Here is a 14,831-nt window from a genome sequence, read left to right as displayed (position 1 = left end):
ACCCACCAGGGAGTCTCACACTCTCCTTCTCTCTGGAGCACTGAAGATCTGGGGTCTGTGGGTTTTCCTCCTGCTCCACGTGGGAGCTCACACAGGGTCTGTGGGTTGGAAAGGCTGTTTGCAGGGAGACAAGAAGAAGACATAATGGTTGGGTGAATCTAATAATCCCAAGCACTTTATATGCCAGGGAGGGGAGATATTAATTTTTTTTAAAAAGTCCAAGGGAGGGCTTCCCTGTGGCGCAGTGGTTAAGAATCCACCTGCCAATGCAGGGGACACGGGTTCAAGCCCTGGTCCAGGAAGATCCCACATGCCAAAAATCAATAAATTAATTAATTAAAATAAATAAATAAATTCAATGAGTGAGACAGGGAGGAGAGAAAGCAAAGGAAGAACTAAGCTACCATTTACTGAACACCAGGCACTGCACTGGAAACTTCACATTTGCTCAAAATTCCCGTTAGTATGCGGCAGAGCTGGGATTTGAACTCAGGACTGTCTGAATCTGAAGCTTTTGTTTTTCTCCCACTACACAATCCTGCATACCATGAGGGAAAGATCCAGATACCGAAAGAAGGAAGTAACCATTACTTTTAAGACAAACAAGCAATCTTAGAGTCAAGGAAAAGAATGACTTAATACAACCTCTCACTACCTCAGCTGTGGCACTGCCTTACACAAGGAAGGAGATTTGGGCAACATTTTGCAAGCTGATGAAATTTTGGAGCCTAATCTATAAAGTTACTGGGACTGCCCGCTGGGTAAAATTCCTTTGGAATTTCCGATAGGCAAGAGAATTGGTGCAAAGGGCCCCACTCAGTAGCAGAAGGTGACCTGATAAGAGAAATGTCTGGCCCACCTGGGAGCTGCTCATGGTCCCCTGGTCACAGCTGTTCTCCATAGAAAGACCCAGAGCCTGAGGATCAGGCAGGCCTGGGGCAAGAGAAAGGAGCCATTAGAGGGAATGCTTCTTGGCTCCTCCCAGGGACCAGCCCAACTGGTTTGGAAACAGAAGAGTCTTCCTCCTTCTCTCAGTGTCTGCTTTGTCCCATCAAAGAAGGACTGGTGAAAAAGCAAAACAACACATTTCTCAAAGGAGAGTTCCAGATTTCCCTTCCATATCCATCCACGTTATTGACTGTCAGCGTTTTATGCTTTCATTCTTCAGTTTTGATAACACATGTGAATCATCTGAATTGGTCTGGGGACACGTACCTGTTTTGAGAATTACTGCACTCTAGTTTAGCCCTACCTTGTGCCTTTCCTACCACCCAGGCCTAAAATTGGTACCCACGCCTTACCTACTGGGACCAGTAAGGTCTCACTCACATAAGGAGAGGTGCCACCAGCTCTGCTGTGTAGTTTTACAAAACATGCCGACCAAGGTTCTTCTTCCCTTTGGAGGTGCCTGTTGAGGATCCCATAGATTCATGTGGTCAGCCTCAGTTTATATGCCACATTCTCCCAGGGAAAGGAGCTGTACCCGCTACCCCACTCCCTGCACTCAGAGCGGGTTTCACGCCCTCCCCACAGAAGGGTCCTTCTCCCTCCCTACACTGCTGCTGCTTACCGCTCTCACAGAAGGATCCAAGTTTTACTTTGGGGCTGTGGTTCATTTGGTCTTCTGGTTCTGGCTGTGAGTTCTTCACCACTGCCTGGAACAGATACATGGATTCTGTCTGTGCTTGCTTCAGATGGATGTTTAGGGGACCTAGTACCGATCCTGAGGGATCCTTCTCCTCTGACAGCACCTCCTGTCCCTGTTCAAGGACTGGAAATGGTCAGAATTCTGTAGGCACTAAAACTTAATCATCCCCATAAAGAAGCAAAGGGGGAACTCAGTCTTATGCAAATCACTGCAGGGGCAGTAAGGAGTGTGGATGTATGGGAGGTGCCATGGAGATAAGATCTGGAACCCAGGCCCACTGCAATCTGCCCACCCAGCTCTCCCAGGGTTGCTCCTGTCAACCTCTAGGCAAAACTAACAATACAGAGAGAGCAAGCAACAAGGCAGCTATTTTGCAACAGGACCTAAAGGTTCAATAATGTCAATAAAGACCAGTGAAACCCCTTGCTTCAGGCTGGCTGCTGCTGAATGAGAGCTGTTCTCCAAAGAGAAAATAGGTTGTATCTGCTCCTCCTGGATCAGAGTGGTGCTCAAACTATTTTAAACAATTCTCTTATTTACTGGTGGGGACCGACACTCAGAGCAACCAATGTTGTGCGTCCTCTGAAAAGTCAGTCTGAAAATGGAAGGAAAGTTGCAGCTACCAGGCCCAGGGAATAAGCAAACTCCATGCTGACACCAACAGCAAAGTGTACACATCACCCACACTGCTGGCAACCCAAGGTGGCTCTGTCTCTCACATTCCTCTATTTTAACTACTCAGAAATAAGTTTCCATATCTCACCTGCAGCCCCAGTCTTCCAGGTTCTTTTTGCAAGTCCTCCACCAGAGCCACTGCCTCCTCTCCACTCTCTGGATGTTTTTGTCTAACCCAGATCTGGATCTCCTGGGGAAGGACAGCCAGGAACTGTTCCAGGACTAGCAACTCCAGGATCTGCTCTTTCGTACACTTCTCCGGTCTCAGCCACTGATGACAGAGCTTCTGGAGTTGGATGAGTGCCTCCCGGGGTCCTGATGCTTCTTGATAGTGGAAATACCAAAAGTGCTGGCAGGAGGTCTCTGGTCCAGGGATACTCCCTTGAAAGAAAATTTCCGGCTCCCAGTGGGAATCTTCTTCCAGCTTCACTATTTGGAGCTCTTCTTGTACTTGAGGAGTCTGGATTTGTTCATCCACAGCTACAGCCATTGTTCAGATCAGAGAAGAACCCTGCAGCTGTGCTCTGAAGTTCAAACCTCTTCCTTTACTTCACTGGGAAGCCACCTTTAGATAGGAGTCTAAGTAGAACTTGAAATTCTAGAGCCAGAGACATACATTACAGAGTGAATTCTAGTGAAAATCACAAGGGTTAGCCCAGTGGGATTGAGGTGAAGAAAAATCTTCCTGTTCCTCCTTCCCCATGTCCTGATGCCCATGGAGTCTGGCCCTCTGTCACTGGGGAGGCAGCTCCAGAAGTCTGACAGTAGGGATCAAGGGCTGGTGGTCTGGTTGGAAAGCAGAGGAGCGTGAAGCTGTGTTTGCATAGCGATTTACTTAACGCCAAGAAAATGCCAATGACCCATACTGAAGAATGAGGATGAGCTGATGGAGATAATGGGGACAGTAAACTGCCCATTCTCCCAAGCCACTGGTGTTCAGAGTGTTGCCAAGTACATGCAGTACAAGAGCCAGACGGCACACAAGGTAGCAGCACCTTGGAGAGCAGAGCCTGAGTGGAGCCCGCTCTAAGCTTCAGCGATTCAACGGCTCCAACCCTCAACTGTCCTCGCCTCTGAGTGGGTTCTCAGATTTGTTCTCTCTGGATTCCTCAGTCTTGGCATCATAACTCTCTCCCAAACAGGGAGATTTACCCTGGTTAAGGTTACAAGATGTAACAGCAAGGATAATAAGATCACAGACTCACAGGATGTTACAGTTGGAACGGAAGTTAAGAGATATTCAGGCTTCAACTCCCTCAAAGCTGAGGCAGTCACGGCTCAGAGACCCCCAGGACCTTGCCCAAGGTCACAAAACTGGCAGGAAATGGGCAGTGGCTCAGCCCGGTGACGGTGGACCGGGTGACTGGCCCGCAGAGCGTGACTTACACTGGAAGGCTACTCTGCTCCGCGGGCGACCTTCTCTGGAAGCTTTATGGGGTAAACGCGGGCCCTGGGGACAGGGTCGCCTCGTTGGCTACGGGGCCAGGGTCATCCCCGCCGGGCCAGGTGGGCAGGGAGAAGGAGGACGCCGCCAGCATGAGGGGCGCATCCTGCCCCGGGGTCTGCTCGCGGGGACGCGGGACCCGGGGTCTCCGCCCGGTCACGCCCAGCCCGCGCGGGCCCAGGCCCGAGGTGAGAGCCGCTCCCGTCCGCCGAGGCCCTGCGACCACTGGAGGGCCCCGACTCCGCGGTACCTTCTCTGTGGGCACGGAAGGTCCGCACACGACACTCCCACCCCGAGCCCAGACCCCAAGTCCGGACCTTCGGACAGCCATAAACACCGGGAGCGGAAATGCGAGCCCCAGAAACACTGGGGCTTGGCAGGACTACATTTCCCATAGGCCTCCACCAGGGCCTGCAGACTGACAGCAGGATTAACCAGTAACCTATGCGGATGGCTTGGGCTCCCATTTGTTTCAGACGAATCATTGACGATGGGTGGGACTTTCCTACACGCCGGATTTGGGGGTGCGGAGCCGCAACTATAATCGTCGCACGTGGAGCGGGTGTAGTCCTGCCTCGCATCTTCCACCCCCGTGAGAATTTGGGAAGGTGGCGGCTTCTCGTCTACTCCGCCCGGGGACCACTGAAAGACCCTTTCCAAAGCGTTTTCCCTTACAGCTGAAAGCGGGTGTTTATCCCTGTTAATCCGTATTTAATCCTATTATACAGGTGAATAAACCCAGGCAGCTTGGACCCCAGGTCTCTCTTAGAGTGGCGCTGAGACTCCAATTCAGATGTTTTGCCTCTTAAAGTACTTTTCTGGCATAGTTGCCCACTGTGGTAATGCTTCACCACTATCCTCCCCCTTGCCTAACACACGCACACACACACACACACTTCCTCATTTCCTGCGTGCACGGTCCTGGGTGATTCAAGATGAATATCATTGACGCTTATTCATTTAACAATCAATTGTAGAGCATATACTTTGGGACAAGCGAAACACTTTCTCCTCTTAAGGAGTGCAGTCTGGCAGAGGATGCATTTTCTAAAATGAAATGGTGAACAACTCCAATGCAGTGTGATAAGTGCTAAATGGAGGTGCTTTTAAAGTAAATGACTGCAAGGAAATACTGGAGAGCAGCTGGGAGAGCCCAGGAGGAAAGAAGGTGTACCCTCAGGGAAAGGGAGCAGGAAACTATACTTCACTTTTGCATATTTTATTTGGTTTGCTTCTGACAACAAATTTTGCGTAGTTAGGTCTCACTCCCTATTAAACTGATTAAAGGTCTAAAATTCAACAGAAGGTGGGTGAAGCTACAATTCCCCCCAGGAGGGGCAGCCTGTGGTGGGGCAAGGGAAGGACAGAACAACAAGGACTCTCTCCGTAGAGTCCTAAATCCAGTTACAAGTCTGGGCCATGGAGATTCCTTCTAGCCTCTTGATTTTAGTTCCAAGAGGGCTAATGTGAAAAACTCAGGCCAGCTCTTTCAGCATGCACACACAGCTAGCTTTCAAACCAGCCCAGCCCAGAAGTTCCAGAGAGCTGCCTCAGGGACCAGTGAGGTGGGGCAAAGACCCAGCCCAGGAGAGCGCTTTGGGTTCTCACCATCCAGTCACCAGAGCACCTCTGCTTTTACATGTTTTCTATTGTTGCAAGATTTCACTTGAAAAAGTGGTTCCACTGTTACAAAAAGAAAACTGAAAATGACTAATCCAAGTATTCCATGTGCCATTCCCTTAACTCAGGGATCTCCTGAGCCAATAGAACTTTCACTGGAAGCAAAATCAAACCTGGAAAGGGTCATCCCAAACCTAGCTCCTACCTATCACCTTCACCGTCAACACCATATCCAGTCCTCCAAACGAGAAGACTTGCATACGTGCCCTCGAGCTGCGAGCCACACTCCCCAAGGACTGGGACTAGAGGCCCCCGAAGAGTCTACACAGATGAGATGTTTTCCCAGCTAAAGCTTTCTGGTCCCTCAGAGGACAGTTGGTCTCAGAAACCTAGAAAGGTCCGTTCTTTGGTGAAAGCAGGTTCCATTTGATCTGAGTTATCAATATTACCACAGACAGTAGGACTTCGACGTTCACCGCCACACCGAGTGATTTCGAGCAGCCTTCTGGAATGGGAAGGGCAAGCACAGGCATCAGCTGAGCAGGTGAGGAAAAACGAGACCTCCAGAAGTGACTTGCCCTAGTCATGCTGCTAGTTAGGGGCACAGGGGTGTCTAGAACCAGGCCTGTCAGGTGTCTTTGGCTCCCAATACCCCATCCACTGCGCCACAGATCTCAGGACAGGAACAGGAGGGAGACAAGCAGGAGCTAGTGACTCAGAAAGGCGGTATCACATGGGACAACTGAGAGAGGCAGGTGACAATAGTGCTGAAACTCTTCAGCAAGAGTGTGGTTTCTAGACCATTGATATGTTTAGAAAAACATGGCACAGAGGGATTTACAAGCAGTGTGTAAGGAGACAAGGATTTTGAGATGAAAGAAATAAGCGTATCCTCTAAGAATTCAACTAATTACAGCCACATGTACTGAGTGGAGACCACTGTCTCCTAAGCCCACTGGATTGTCCACTTAACTCCAACTTAACCAGTGACACTAACCTATCTGTGGAAGGGGACGTGTTCATCAGGGAAACCTGGAAAAAAGTATTAACGAGGGCTTCCCTGGTGGCGCAGTGGTTAAGAATCCGCCTGCCAATGCAGGGGACACGGGTTCGAGCCCTGGTCTGGGAGGATCCCACATGCCGCGGAGCAACTGAGCTGGTGTGCCACAACTACTGAGCCTGTGCTCTAGAGCCCACAAGCCACAATTAGTGAGCCTGCGTGCCACAACTGCTGAAACCCGCGTACCTAGAGCCCGTGCTCCACAACAAGAGACGCCACCACAATGAGAAGCCCACGCACTGCAACGAAGAGCAGCCCACACTCGTCACAACTAGAGAAAGCCTGCGCACAGCAACAAAGACCCAACGCAGCCAAAAATAAATTAATTAATTAATTAAAAAAAAAAAAGAGTTAATGAGGCAATCTTGGGCACGGAGCTGACAGCCCTGGGGGGAAGGGAAGAGAAGGGGATTTTGAAGTGCAGCATTCATCACCTGAGGGGTGTGTGTCACATGACCCCTTTCTTTCAATCCGTGCTCACCAGCCACCGTCTGATCACAAAGCCACCATTTCAGTTTTCAGTCACTGGAGACCAGGAACAAGGGGTGCTCTGAAAGTGGCTTGGGTTTGGAGATCCCCAATGTAAATGAATAATAACTGGGCTTCTGGAGTATTGGTCTCTTGGAAATTTAGTTACCAGGAGCCTCCCACCCAGTGTCTGGTCATCTCTGGGTGCCTGCACCACGAAACCTGGGGACTGGAACTCGTGAGTGGTAAATCTGCCAAGATGTGCCACCCCAAGGCATCCTGGCAGGCCTCCTGCCCCGACACCGACAGTGTAAACAAACGGCAGAGACACTGTGCCTACCAAGGCCTGTGAGCTGTGAGGGGCCTGGGCAAAGTGTTTCCTTGGAGCCAGACCTTCTTCCTCCCAGCAGCCATTCTTCTACAGCTGCCGTGGGCCTTTGAATGCATGGAAAATTCACAGAGTTGGGACACTGGGAAGAGTGAGCAGGGGAGAGGGAGTGAGGGGCAGGTAGGCCCAGGAGCCATAGCCTCTGCTGATGCCAGAGGCAAGAGCTCAGGTGCACCAGTGACTGGGTGGAGAGCCGAAGGGAATTAACCACAGGCCCTACTCTCCACCAGGCTCTGCAACCTTCTGTCTCAAAATCTGAACATCATCCGTGCGACTCTACTTTCACTTCCTCTGTGGCCATGGGCTATTTTATCAAGTCAAGAGAGTGAGAGAAAGGAAAGACTCTAATATTCTGTCCAGAGATTTGAAATAGCTTAACAGGGCCAGGCAGCAGGGAGGTTAAAATGGCCCTGCATTTGAAAAACTCCAGGTCTGTGAGAGACTGTGGGAAGGGCAAGCCCAGCACACCGGGCCCCTGCACAGCTCCCTGGTTATGAGACAGGACTCCCCATCAGGGATAAAGGGTTGGGGAGGGCGACCACCAGTCACGTGCAAGGAAGGACCGGTTACAGTTGTGGATCATCTTGATACTAGGGGAGTAGCCAATATGCTGTTTTTATTTTAGTGTTTTGTTATTCTTTCCATTTGTTCCTTAGGTGTTTCTCGTGGCTGTAATAATGCAGCGGGGTTAATTGACTTCAGGAGTAGAGTGGTTAAGCTACAGGTGCTGGGCAAGGTACATACTGAACCTCTCCTCTGAGTCTCCACTTCCTCATCTGTAAAGTAGGGATACTAACCTACCTCACAGGGTTGTTGTCAGGATTGAGACCCACATGGAAAGAGCTTAGCACAGTGCCTGTGCAGAGTAACCCTTCCATAAATTGTGTTACACTAAGCTACTATGGCTTATTGTAAACCAGAAATGCAACCCAAAAGGAAATAAAATTCCATGAAAAACAAGAGGAAGTCTCATGATGACCTGCCTCAAAATGTAAAATCTCTATTAAAAGTGAGGGTGTGTGGTTAGTGGCACAAGTGTGTCTAGAGCCAGGTCGGTTCAGCTCCCAACACTCCACCTGCCCCACTGCAAACTTCAGAACAGGGTCAGGAGAAGACAAATTACTGACCCAGAGGGGACCTGACAGGGGTGCTACTAAGTTGCTTCTTGACCAGGGTGCTGGTTACACAGGTGTATACAGTTTGTAAAAATTATATGAGCTGTACACTTATCTATGTGTTATATTTCCTTTTTTTTTTTTTTTTTTTTTGGCTGTGCCGGGCAGCTTGTGGGATCTTAGTTCCCTGACCAGGGATTGAACCCGCACCCCATGCATTGGAAGCGCAGAGTCTTATCCACTGAACCGCCAGGGAAGTCACTGTGTGTTATGTTTCAACAAAAAGTTAAAACAAGAAGAACTGTCTCAGGATATAGTTATACGAATACCCTGGGATTAAAAGGGTGAGAGTAAGATAAAGTCTCCAAGCTTCACTGCTTGCCCAGAGAGAAGAGAAATAGATGGTGTACTATGGACTCAGCTATAAGAAAGGGGATGCATGTTTTTCACTGAGTTTTGATGATCTGTGACATTTTGAAAATAAAAGCTTTTTCGTTAGGATGCTGGTTGGTGGGTTGTTTTTTTTTTTTTAATTTTATTTATTTATTTATTTATTTATTTATGGCTGTGTTGGGTCTTCGTTTCTGTGTGAGGGCTTCCTCTAGTTGCGGCAAGTGGGGGCCACTCTTCATCGCGGTGCGCAGGCCTCTCACTATCGTGGCCTCTCCCGTTGCGGAGCACAGGCTCCAGACGCGCAGGCTCAGCAATTGTGGCTCACAGGCTCAGCAATTGTGGCTCACAGGCTTAGTCGCTCCGCGGCATGTGGGATCTTCCCAGACCAGGGCTCGAACCCGTGTCCCCTGCATTGGCAGGCAGATTCTCAACCACTGCGCCACCAGGGAAGCCCGGTGGGTTGGTTTTTATAAATGTCTTTCGCTGTGTCTCCATTCACTGATACCAATAAATTGTAACTGAGGTGAAAGGTCACTGAAGTTAAAACTAACTTAATCATCTTACCAAAGGGAAGTGTAGGAAACCTAACCCATTTTCCGGGTCAGAATTTTGGGCTCCATCCGCCTCTTGCATTTACATACACCTGTATGGAGAGAACCCAATTGGCAAATATTTATTGACTTCCTATCACATGCCAGGCCCTGCTCTGAGTGCTGGAGAGAGAGTTTGGAACCTCAGTATGGGTGTCAGCATAAAAACTCGAAGAGGGACAGGGCAGAATCACGTAACAAGTCAATGCAATGAGAGTCACAGGCACCGAAATTGGAGAGCTCAGGGGTGTGGTGGGCGGGGTCACGTCTGCCAGGCAAGTGCAGGGAAGACCTCACGAAGGGAGTGGTACCCAGGCTGAGTCTTCAAAGATGTTCAGGTGTGCCTTGGGCAGACAGGGCAGCCCAGCAATCCAGAAGAGGAAGCAGAGTGAGCAGAGAGACGAGGCCCAGCAGGGCACATTGAGGGGAGCTGCCAGGGGGCCAAGATGGTCAAGGGCATAGAGGTGTGGTGACGAGGGCAAGGCCAGGCATGAACGTGAGGTTCCACAGAGGCCCCCATCAGGAAGACCTCATCTGCCCTCCAAGGACTGTGGCCTCCTTAGGGGGATGGGGGAGCCCCGGAGGGTTTAAGCTAGGTAGTGACAGGCTCAGTTCTTTGCTGTGGAAGGACGCTCACTCTGGCTACAACATGGAGGATGGAGTAGCGGGAAGCAGGGCCAGAGGGAGCTTGGGGCACCAGGAAGGGGGCTTTTGCAGTGTCGGGCAGGGATTTGAACTAGGCCAGGGCAGGGGGGTCGGGGCTGGGAAAAGTTGAGAAGGGCTTGGTTCCCAAACGGCTCTAAGGGATTCGAGGGAAGAAGAGTCTTGGACGACTCCTAGGTTTTTGGGTTGGGTGACACCGAGTGGATGGCAGTGCTACTCACAACGAGGAAACACACCTGTGGAACCAGCACCCTGATCAAGGGAGGCAGGTGGGGGACTTGAGTTCTGAACATGCAAGTTTGAGGCTCTAGGAACAAGGGCAGGAGGTGAGTAAGTTGCAGGAAGAAGCCAGTAGAGAGGGATAGACTGGAAATCGAGAGAGGAAATAGCAGATGAGCAAGGTCCTGAGTCCTGGAGGGAGGTGGAGGCAAGTGACTGGTGGAGATAGATGACTATTAAACCGAAAGCACACATCTAGGCTGAGCCCGGAGGCAAGGAAGTGACAGGGTTTGATACACAGAAGTTTGTTGGTTGGGACACTGAGGGAGGCCACACTTGGCAGGTTCAAGGTTCTCAGAGGTGAGCAGAGCCTGGGGGCTAGCGTGGGTCTGAGGGCCAATGGGTAAAGGGCGGCCACTGCGGGGCCTGGGAGAGGAAGCGACCAGTCACGTGAAAGACTTGCTGAGGTGGGCCTGGGGGCCACACTGAGGGTAAAGCAGATGCCTTTAAAAAAAACCATTTACTGTAGGTTTTTAACGGTCCCAAGGCTATTCCCATGAACTTAGAAACAAACTGGTAACAAAAACTCAGTCCCTAAATATATGTACCTTGAAGGGGAAATCGTCTTTGTTACAGAGACACAGGTGTAATTGAGTTGTGAACAAAGATGTGGCAGAGGTAGATCTGCCGGGGGAGCTGGGGCTTCTTGACGTTTTTTTAGGGGAAGAAGGCCATGTCCTTCCATCCAACACATCCGGCATGAAGACCCCTCCTTGCCTCTGCAGACCCCCTCTAGGTGCAAGCAGGACAGGAAGCAATGGGCTCTCAACCTTTCTAGAACCACCATTTGTCATTTCCCCAACCTGGTTCCAGTCTAATTCTGCAATTTCAGCTAATCTGGTTTCCTTTTTTTCCAGGACATTTTGTGTTTATACCAGGTAGGGAGGAATAAAAAAAGAAATTTAGTTAGAAAGGTTTAAAAACCTTAATATCAATTCTTTTCTCAAGTTGAGCTTAAGGGAAAGAGAAAAACCACTATCTTCTACAACCCAAATTCCAGAACTGAACGCCACCTAGGAAACCCTCCTGTCCACTCTCCCTTACAGGCAGGGCAGCTCTTGTATCTTCCCAGACAGATGGAAATCTTTCTCCTAGTAAAGCGGCATGACGACGGGTAACGGAACTTCTTGTTCACAACCTTTCTCCAGCACCTAGCATGGTGATGGTACACACGCCCTCAGTAAATGTTTGCCCTATAAGTGAAGGAATGGAATCGGTGACGGGGATTTCACAGCCTACATGGTTTGGTGTAACAACTGTTACTGCCCAGAGCTTCCTTGTGTCTAACTTAGTTGATTCTGGATGGAGATGGCCTCCCAAGGAGACCACTGGGAATCATCTGGCACCTTAGCCAGAGCTGCCGCTCCAAGTGTTGGTTGACAGACTGGATGCAGAGTTAGCAAAGAGCAGTGGAGAGGTGTGTGCACTGGTCAAGCACACAGGACTAGGTTCACCCAAAGGTGTGCTCTTTGAAGCAAGTGATTTTTTTCCCCCTAAAGGTCTTGGACCACTTCCAGCCTGGGGCAGGAGGTGGGTGGGGTGGGGAAGTGAGATATGGGTTTGTCAAGTTCGGGTTTTTAACACTTGTGAAAAGACAGACTCAGGAAAAGAATGGGACTCTATTAGGCAATTTGGAGCATCCACCCTGTAAGAACCAAGGTGCCTTCTGAGTGCAGGCCCTATGTGTAGGAGAGAAAAGCCTATTTACTCTCCTCTTCCCTCCTAACAAACCCCTTCACCTGCTATCATCCTGTCTTTACTGTTTCACAGCTCAAGGACCCAAGAACAAAGCCCTGGTAGCATCCCAAGATCAAGGGCGACATCTGTAGCACAACTCTTGATTCAAGCCCAAATCTCTCCAGGGTACAGGTGATGTGTCCTCAAAATCAACACTTCCTTAAAAATAACGTTCTTTGTATACAAAAGCTACCAGACAGAATTCTAGATCTGTATATGTAAGATAAAAACGACAAGTGCACAGAGTGATGATTATGGGGCCATGTATCTGGTGGGTAAAGACACAAGGTGACCCTGCAGAGTGCAGGATGGTTTCACCCTGAACAAGACAGAAATACCATCCACCGGGGGAGGCAGCTGGCGGCTCTGACTTCACCTCACACTCAAAAACTGAAACCCTGCAAGAATAAATGTGTCCCCGCCGACCCACAGCCGACTTACCCCAGGACAGTAAGCAGAGACAAGAGCAAACACATACATCTCCTCCGTTTATGGCTTCCCTGGCAGGCCCTGGGCAACTCCTATCAATGGAAAGGTACTGGGACACTGGTTCTGGGCCAGACTCCCTCGTGTTTTGGTGTTCCTGACAATTTCTAGAACGAGAAAAGGGCTTTAGCTTCATGCGGATGACTCAGAATTGGAGAAGCCCCACCACCTTGACCCGAAATCAAACCCCAGGACACAAAGGCAGGAAGGGCCAGTTCTGCCATGGCAGGGGCCCTGGGATGCTAGCAGCTCGGGTGAAGGCACCTTAGCCCAACAACTGGCAGCAGAACGACCAGCCAACACCAACAGGTTCCTGGTATTTCTCTAAAATGCGGGCCATGCTGTCTTCCGTTCCACACAGAGAAATATCCCCCCTGTTCTACCAAAGAGGAAACTGGGGGCACAGAGGATCAAGAGAGGAGGAGCCAATCAAGTCGAGAAACGTGACAGAAAAAGCCCCAGCTTTCCGACCTTCCATTCCTACGCTCTGTTCTCGGGGTTTGACTGACCACTAAGATGATGGGATCCTAGAAATGAGGGTGAGAAGGGGTAAGATTCTGGCAAAGATCTCCAACAAGCCTTTAGGAAGAATGGCTCTTCTACAGACACATCCCTGTGAGTGGCAAGTGCCCTCCTGGGCCAGTCCCTCACCTTCCCTCTCTGCCCCTTCAGTAAAGTTTCTCCTTCATGTGAGTTCTCTGATGTGTGATAAAATTGGAGCTGTTGCTGAAGCCTTTGCCGCACTCGGGGCATTTGTAGGGCTTCTCTCCGGTGTGGATTCGCTGGTGTATGATGAGGACTGAATTCCAGCTAAAGCCTTTCCCGCACTCGGGACACCTGTATGGCTTGTCTCCCAGGTGGGCTCTCTGATGCATGACCAGGATGGAGCCCCGGCTGAAGCTCTTGCCGCACATGAGGCATTTGTAGGGCTTCTCACCCGTGTGGGTCCTCTGGTGCACCACCAGCTGGGAGCGCTGGCTGAAGCCTTTCCCACACTCACTGCATTTGTAGGGCTTCTCACCCGTGTGGATCCTCTGGTGCTTGATGAGGTTGGAGCTCCAGCTGAAGCTCTCCCCACATGTCAGGCACTCGTAGGGCTTCTCACCCGTGTGCATCCCCTGGTGTGCAATCAGGCTGGAGCTCTGGCTGAAGCTCTTCCCACACTCCCCGCACTTGTAGGGCTTCTCCACCAGGTGGGTCCTCCGGTGCGTGGCCAGGTTGGAGCTGCGGCTGAAGCTCTTCCCGCACTCGCTGCACTGATAAGGTTTTTCTCCCGTGTGAGTTCTCCGGTGGGTGATGAGGGCCGAGCTCTGGCTGAACCTCTGTCCACAGTCAGGGCACTTGTACGGCTTCTCTCCTGTGTGGATTCTCTGGTGCCTGATGAGGTTGGAGTTGTAACTAAAGCTTTCACCGCATTCTTTACATTCGTAGGGCTTTTCTCCCGTGTGGATACCCTGATGCGTGTTCAGGCTGGACCGGTTGCCGAAGCTCTTGCCACACTCGGGGCACGAGTATGGTTTCTCCCCCGTGTGAGTCCGCTGATGGGCGATGAGGTTGGGGCTCCTGCTGAAACTCTTGCCGCACTCGGCGCACTGGAAGGGTTTCTCTCCCGTGTGAATCCTCTGGTGGGTTATGAGGTTTGCACTCCGGCTGAAGCTTTTCCCACAGTCCCTGCACTTATAAGGTCTTTCCCCGGTGTGAGTAGTTTGGTGTCTACTGAAGTTGGAACCATCACTAAAGCTTTTTCCGCACTCGTCGCATTTGTAGTATTTCTCTCCTGTGTGGGTCCGCTCGTGCGTGATGAGGTGGGATTTCCGGCTGAAGGTTTTCCCACACTGGGGACATTCATAGGGCTTCTCACCCAGGTAGGTGCCCTGAAGGCCTATGAGCTGTCCAACTTCCCTGCCCTGGGGTGGCACCTCCCCATGGTCCTCCCCTGGGGTGTTTCCCCGGGGCCCCCGGGAGCTGCAGTCTCTCTCCAAGTCACTTTCCCAGTCAGATTGTGGAATGCCTTCCCCTTCAGGCATTTCGGAGAACATTTCATGTGATTCAACATCCTCAAATATGTCTTGGTTAGAGTTCTCCCCATTTTCACTCTGGATCTCAAAATCTGAAACAATGAAGAAAATTGTACAATTTGTACTCAATTTCCTGTAATGATGAGAAAAGAAAACCAAAGGGGAGATTTAAAATGAATTAAACTTCGAGTGAAAATAAAAAGGCTAGAGAACCCTCAAAACTTAAAATAAAAAAACAGGTTTATTT

At 50.3% G+C, this 14,831-nt stretch overlaps 2 protein-coding genes across 5 annotated transcripts in view; both read right to left on the bottom strand.

Moving 5' to 3' along the window:
• Window positions 1-1,329: 1,329 nt before the first annotated feature.
• On the bottom strand, window positions 1,330-9,144 carry LOC309626965 (putative SCAN domain-containing protein SCAND2P). Its single transcript, XM_082388442.1, has 3 exons — window positions 2,412-9,144; window positions 1,571-1,655; window positions 1,330-1,408 (listed from the first exon to the last, which is right to left on the bottom strand). Exons 1-3 carry the CDS (start codon window positions 2,811-2,813, stop codon window positions 1,365-1,367), a joined length of 531 nt encoding a protein of 176 aa, XP_082244568.1. The 5' UTR covers window positions 2,814-9,144; the 3' UTR covers window positions 1,330-1,364.
• The window catches only part of ZSCAN2 (zinc finger and SCAN domain containing 2), a 23,228-nt gene continuing 17,538 nt past the window's right edge, over window positions 9,142-14,831 (bottom strand). For all 4 annotated transcript variants that reach the window (XM_082388370.1, XM_082388371.1, XM_082388372.1 and 1 more), the window contains one exon: window positions 9,142-14,676. In XM_082388370.1, the coding sequence (XP_082244496.1) occupies window positions 13,235-14,676 (1,442 nt within the window). In that variant the 3' untranslated portion in view covers window positions 9,142-13,234. The remainder of the gene's footprint in view (window positions 14,677-14,831) is intronic.

This window comes from Balaenoptera borealis, assembly GCF_965194805.1.
Source record: "Balaenoptera borealis genome assembly, chromosome: 3".
Classification (NCBI taxonomy): Eukaryota; Metazoa; Chordata; class Mammalia; order Artiodactyla; family Balaenopteridae; genus Balaenoptera; species Balaenoptera borealis.
Note: the sequence above shows the minus strand (reverse complement) of the source record. Positions and strands in the feature narration are given on the sequence as shown.